The 7,138-nt window shown below is 35.9% G+C and overlaps 1 protein-coding gene across 1 annotated transcript; it reads right to left on the minus strand.

Annotated features, from left to right (window-relative positions):
• On the minus strand, window positions 1–3,428 carry tmem26b (transmembrane protein 26b). The gene is made up of 6 exons (XM_059531859.1): window positions 3,169–3,428; window positions 2,911–3,007; window positions 2,619–2,702; window positions 2,068–2,276; window positions 644–723; window positions 1–494 (listed from the first exon to the last, which is right to left on the minus strand). The coding sequence occupies exons 1-6, from the start codon at window positions 3,354–3,356 to the stop codon at window positions 241–243; spliced, it is 912 nt and encodes a 303-aa protein (XP_059387842.1). The 5' UTR covers window positions 3,357–3,428; the 3' UTR covers window positions 1–240.
• Between the last annotated feature and the right edge of the window lie 3,710 nt (window positions 3,429–7,138).

Genomic DNA, 7,138 nt, shown 5'->3' on the forward strand with positions numbered 1-7,138 from the left:
ACAAAAACCTTTATTTTGGTTGTGATTAATCGCGGTTATTCGTTGCCCAGCACTATTAATGATATAACATATTGTACATGCATACATTATTTAATAAGCTGTCCTGTTACAATGAATCAAAATGATTAACACAATCAGACTTTTCACTGTGACTAGCACAGTGCCAGTTCTCAAAATAATGTTCATGTCAGCAAATCATCACTGCAGCTGACTGACTGAACAAGATCCTGTTTGAACATGTCAAGGTTTGTTATCTATCCAAATGGCCCACAGCCTGTAGATGCTAATCAACACTACTAGAAAGTTCTTAATGGTAAAGAAGACCAGCATTTGATGAAACTCAGAGAAAGAAATCATAACTGCAAGTCGGACAACAAAAAAGGGGCCATCTTGAAGAAAAATGGTTCCCGCAATGTCCCATATATCTGTCCTGAACTTGGCAATGAGAGAGTCATCCTGGCTTTCACAGAAATCCTCAGGTTTGGTGTTCACCACTTGAAAATGAAAAACAAGAAAGAACTTTACAACAATGACTACAATTATATTGGCGTTATGCATACTTCAGGTTCTGCATTTATAATTTTATGTCATAATTTTCTTAATATTTTTGTGTATGAAACATCAATTACAGAAGAGTACAGACCTGAGAAATGCAGAGGAAACTGGAGCATGCTCAATGTCCAGACCGCAAGAATAACGCACACAAACTGTGTACTTTCCGCCCTAGAACAAGGAACAGAATAAAATGAAATATAGTTTATTGTAATACTACACAGAAACTTTATTTCACCTAAATTTGGAAATAAACTGAAAGGCTTAGATTTTGTAAAAAATTACAGCTGTATAGCCTGACATATGAAGTAGTAGTAAAAAAAATTCTATTTTATTTAATGAAACTGTTTAGAAAAAAAAATTATAATTAAAAAGACATTTGTGATTTTTGTTTGACAACCATATGGAGCTCATATTTGAAAAAAAAAATTTTACTCAGAAACCCAAGCTGAGCAAAAATATGCAATTCGGTGCCATTGCTGATATTAATATGGCCAAAAGGAAAGATGAACTCCTGATAGTGTAACGAGGAGTCAGAGGCATTTAGATCCATGTGCAGAACTTTATTCAGAGAATGGTCGGACAGGCAGAAATCAGGAATGGCGTCGGGTATGCTAGGGGTAACCAGAATCGAAAACAGAACCAAGCAGAGATCGGGGCAGGCAGCAGAGAATCAGAGTCAAAATACACAATCCAAGATCAGACACGGGAATATCAAACACAAGGGGAAATGCTAAACTAGACTTCGCAGTGAGTGAAAGTGATAGTGGTGCTTATATGTGTGTGTAAATGAGGTGCAGGTGTGGCAAGGAAATTGGCTGATGAATGAGGTGCAGGTGTGGCAAGGTGATTGTGATGCAGTGACTCATGGGAGATGTAGTTCGGGTATGGTGCAACAGTATGAGAGGTGCTAGTGTCCAAGTGATGATATGGTGACATCTGGTGGTTGATGGGTGGAATGGTCCTGAGTGGAGTGCCCTCTACTGAAGTTCATGGGCACTCCAGCTAATGATCGTGACAGATAGCTGTAAATCAGTGAGATCCTAATGAGAGTAAAGGATACTTACATAACACTATATCTCCCAATAATTTGTCTTATTAAGATGGCTTTAAATGCTTAGCTTGTGATCAAAGCTTGAGATGAAATACAATGATAACTGAGAGATAAACATAAGCCTTCTTCAAAAGCCTGATGTATCATATGATGCTCAAATTTTTAAATGATTATTCTTTAAAAATAAATCAATAAATACACACATAAATAAAACAAAAATAATAATCAAGTAATAGATTTCACAGCATAATGACATGCACACCACAATCTGAATGGGGACATTTTCAAATTATACTAAAAACTGTAAACTATCAATTAGACAGCAGAAAAACTATGTATCAAATATGATACAGGAGGATTTATAGGGTTAATAACTTAACAGAAACTATGCTGAAAATTGGAACAAATGTGAAAATGTAGACTATGCAGTGCTTTTTATTTTAGTCTCACACGACACTTACTCCACATCGGCGAGCGTCTCACTGATGAACTCGAGGATATCAGCAGCTGTGCCTACAAAGATGAGTAACAACTGCGATATTTCATCTCTGGTGACCCCTCCAGCGATCGGTAGCAGCCACTTCCCCACTATCAGCAGGATCAGGACGATTTGCTGAAGGGCCAGGATCCAGTCATTGGCACACACCGCTGACAAAAACCTCAGAGGGTCCTAAAACACCACCACAAAGTGAGTATTCAGCTGTGAAGTGTTGCTCTCTGGAAGAGCTGAGGTCACACTTACATAAAGCGTGTCCTGTAAATCTCATACAGTATGTGAAGGTGTGGTAACTTCTGACAAAATAACAGTATGCACGACCATGAACGCAGGTCTTGTTTGTACTGAGGGCGGAACCAACATTTGTATTTACAAATCGCCCTAGCTAGACGTTGTTTTTAGAGGCAAAACAGAGTGAATAAATGTCTGAAAGACTCGGGTCTTCTTTCAGAGATTACTGTAGTCTACTTCCATGGAAAATGTCTGTAACCAGTATGAATGACAAATAGGTAGTACCTTTTCACTCACGTTTCCATTGGTTGAATTTCTCAATTTATCAAGAAATGCTTGGATGCTTTCAGATGAATCCAGGTTAGTACACTGCAATAATTAGCATATCATTTTTGTTATATGAGACATTGATTCTGAAATATAATGCATTAGGCATTGGCTTTGGGATTCACAGGTTTTAATTTGTCTAATGTTTTTAGGGCAGCATGAATCGTGTTTGCACAGAAGAGAGAATCTAAAATGTATTTACGAAAGGTGTATAGCTAATTAATCTACCATTACTTTCATTTACTATTACCTTAGTATTACTTGATTTGTTTTTCTGATGGTGCAACTCAAGGATCCATATGGTTGGTATAATGCTGACGAGGAAAAACAATATCGCTGGAGAAAACCTAAAGATCAGAGTTTGAGTCACATATCTTGCACTGACAAATTTCACACAAGTAGCCTATTTATGTTACACTAGATGATATTTTAGGATGTTGACCCCAGAGAAGGTTCAGCTTGGCTCTCGAAATTCTTATGTTTGCAAAAATAAATTTTGATGACTTACCATTTGTAATCCTTCCCTTTTCTTCTTCTCAGAGTTAAAATCATTTCAGCCACGAGAGGTAGATAGAGGATAGTCAGAAACCAGTATAAATTATTATTTTTAACCCATGTCACCCTCCATACACCAATAAGAGACACTAAAATAAACAACGCTCTGGTGACCACAGCGCAGATAAATTTGACAAGCATGATGTCTTTCAGAGTTTTAGGCTGATTAATGAAGCCAGGAAAGTTGTGGTTTTCACTCTGTGCTCCTCTCGAGACTGAATAAACGAAAGCTCATTTTACGTTTTTTTCTTCCCACCTTTCAGATCACTGGGGCGGGACTGCTATTCTGAAGACCTAACCATGTTATTATTATTTATTACTTTTCTCCTCTGAGAAAGAGAAATAAAAAGTATTCCGATCTATCCACAGGAACTGTTTAAATTATGTTTCAGTAGCCTATAAGTTTCAGTCAAAAGTTGTATCCTACACTATAACAAAACATACCCTATGTTTTGTTATAGTGTAGGATACAACTTTTGACTGAAACTTTTATCAGTATTTTATTTTCAAAAATAAATTGTGAGGTGCATTGAGGTCCAAATGGTTAATCAGACTGATTTTAATGATTTGATAGAACCAAATCGTTAACCATTCTTTTATCAGCCATACTTCTGTTATGGAGTGATAGACTCTGTGAGTGGTTGAAAACATGTTGAAACAACGCAACTCGGAACGGGTTTTTATAATTAAAGAATATGGGAAATGTAAACACACCCACACACACACAAAAACACGAACCTTGCATCACAAGAAGTGACTATCAAAACAATTTGGAGCTTAACTGAAAATCATTTTTATTAGGTTTACTGTCAAGACGGAAACTTTGGAGTGATTTTCCAACTGTCCCTAACATTTGAAAACATCATAGCCTAACAGCTTGTTTTATCTAGTAAGGTTTATTTAGAATTGTGAAAAAAAATATAGAATTGTAAAGTACAAATAAAAAATCTGGATAGCCTATGTGAGTTTTAATAATAAACATTTGAATCAAAATTCAGCTCAAACTTTTTATACCTAGCTATGTGTATTGTTGCTCTTCTGTTATATTTGATTGCTTCTTTGTAACGATTGCACACAGGAGACGAAAGATCCAATTGCAGTATTTAATGGGGTAATCCAATATCAAAATCCAAAACAGGCTAGAGGTCAATAACAGGGAAAGCAGTCCAAAAACAAGAAACGAGAAAACACAAGGGACCGCGAGAAAACCGGGTGATGGAAAACAAGGACTCCATCACACAGATAGAAAACAGACCGGTTTAAATTAATAGGTGAAGACGATGAAAGTGGAGACAGCTGAGTGCCATTAACAGGTGTGCAATTAACCGTGATGAAGGGACAAGGCTTTGTGGGAAATGTAGTGCCTGCAGTGGGGTGAATATGGGGAAGTGAGACCACTAGTGGACACCCAGGGAAACACAGACCAGACACTGTGACATTCTTGTCCTCATTTGTCGCTTTGGATAAAAGCATCTGCTGAATGACTAAATGTAATTACTGTAGTTAGCCTACTCTGTTCTAAACATTCCAATCCTTCGTTTTTCCTATTCTGCTGTAACTAGTTGGTTGAATAAAAATATTTGAACTTAAAAATTACCTCACGTTAGCATCAGGTAGCTAGTTAGCTAGCCAGTTAGCATCAACCAAACCCTAACAATATTTTTCAAATAGGCTATTATTATTTTGATATTCATAATTATTAATTATATTATTTTTTATTAAACTGCCTGTAACGTTACTCTGCAAATTGCTGTGTAGCCTAAAGGCGGTCTTACACCGGATAAGAAGCGCCCCAAAAATAAACTGTTTATTTAAATTAATCGAATGAAACTTTCAAACGCTTGCGATTCGAGTTTCACTTCAAGGCGCACGTGAACACACCCACTGTGGTTTCCTGGGCCACAGTGTACAGAAAACAACATGTCTGGAAGAAGGGGTCACGAGAGGAAGTCCGATCCGCTGAAAACTCAGAGAAGATCAAGAGAGGAGAAGAAGCGGATGAATATGATACTAGGCTCAGTGTATGTAAACTAAAGTACATGCTTATGAATTCAGTAATTCACGTGGTGTTTAGACAACGCACTGCTACAGATCTATGATAAAGTGACGTATCTAGCATTGCCTGCACCTTTGAAGAAGGGAAAAAAGACAAATACTTTACATCAGACAACCTGTTTTCTTATAGGCTGATGTAATATAATCTGTAATGAAATTCAGTGTCAGAAGTGAAGTATTTTTCCTTTACATGGTCACATTTGATTACTATGTGTTGGTATGATGGTATGCAATTAAATCTCAATTTCAAATGTTATTATTGACATCAAATCAAATACAGAAGTACCTATAAATATCCCAATGCAAAAGATATTATACATAACATATTTTATATAGTCCTGATGTGCAATTATACTATAAATTGTCACAATATATTTATATGAATGATATGTCTATGATCATATATATGATTTATATGTTAATGTTTATAATGTTTTTACAACTGGTTTTCAACAACACTCAGTGTCTGCAAAGTTACCAAGCACACAGCTATACTGTAAAATATTGTTAAAATCAAATATTATAAAATACCATTCAAATTAACTAAGGGTAAGATAGATATCTTTTTAATTTTAATTAAAGTAATGAAAGTGTATATTCTATTAATAATATTATCTCATATTCTAGGAAGTGAATTGAATATATCTTTTCCTCAGTGGGAACTTCTAAAGCAAGACCAATTATATATTCTTCTCAATCTGTCTGTGGACCAAGTGCAGTTATAAGTTTATGAAGAATTGGCTCTTTAAAAACATTAATCATATGCACATGTGTCACAGCTCTTTTAAGCAACACAGCTACTGTTTGGTCAGCTCCTGTCATTATTAAATAATACACAATGTTTTTTTATATCTAATTTACATGTATAATGACTTTTATAATATATTGAATGTCTTGCATTTTCAGACAGTTTGAGGATATACTGAATTTCAAAAACCACCAAACACGAGTGAAAGAAGCTGCGCTGTTGGAGTATTTTGTCGATGGATTTTGGTGTGCCAAAGAGATGAACTTCAACTCTCGGGAACTCTCATTTATCATGGCACTTTTACAGCAACTACTCGACAACATAAAATGTAAGTAGCGTTCTCTGAAATCAGGTTTTGTTTAGTTAAAGTTTAAAGTCAAACATAGTTGTTGCTTTACGTCTACTATATTTTAAAAATCCATTTGATTAAGAATCTGGTGTGAATTCACCAAGTTAATACCTTTTAAAATAAATAATAAACACACACACACACACACACACACACACAATGCCTTTGCATTTTATTTCAGATAAACAGTCATCATTTCCTGATAATTTCAAGGCATTTACCCAAACAGTACTTGCCACCAGACAATCTCCATCAGCGGATCCCAAAGCCAGCTTTTTATTCACCACCAATCAAATCAAAGCCATCACAGATTATTTCAAGTCCAGGTATGTCTCATAATGTCACATCCGTCTTTTAATTACATTCCTCATAAATACATATGATTATGCTCAAGCGCATGCTTAATTGTTGAATATGCATAAGGTCATTTTCAACCCATCGCACATTATTAATTGATGCAAGGTGCTGCTTTGCTATTAGACAGCCGGCAGCAAGCAAACTAGAATCCTTTTATGCCCTTCATAATAAATGTTATGCATAATTCATATAGCAATGGATTGTGAAGCTTGCAGACTACTGTGGCGCATAACAAGCTGCATGGAAATCATCCGTCTTTTAGAAAGCAAAAGGAAAAAAACACTGATGCACAGTGCTGAAAAATGACACACAGTATGTGTATTATAGCTGAACACGATTGATTTCTCTGCTTAGCCCTTAGTAGCGCAGACTGCTTGTTAGTGCTTTAGTTTAATTCATCTTCAGTCTCCTTAA

This window comes from Carassius carassius, chromosome 40 (assembly GCF_963082965.1).
Source record: "Carassius carassius chromosome 40, fCarCar2.1, whole genome shotgun sequence".
NCBI classification, from domain to species: domain Eukaryota; kingdom Metazoa; phylum Chordata; class Actinopteri; order Cypriniformes; family Cyprinidae; genus Carassius; species Carassius carassius.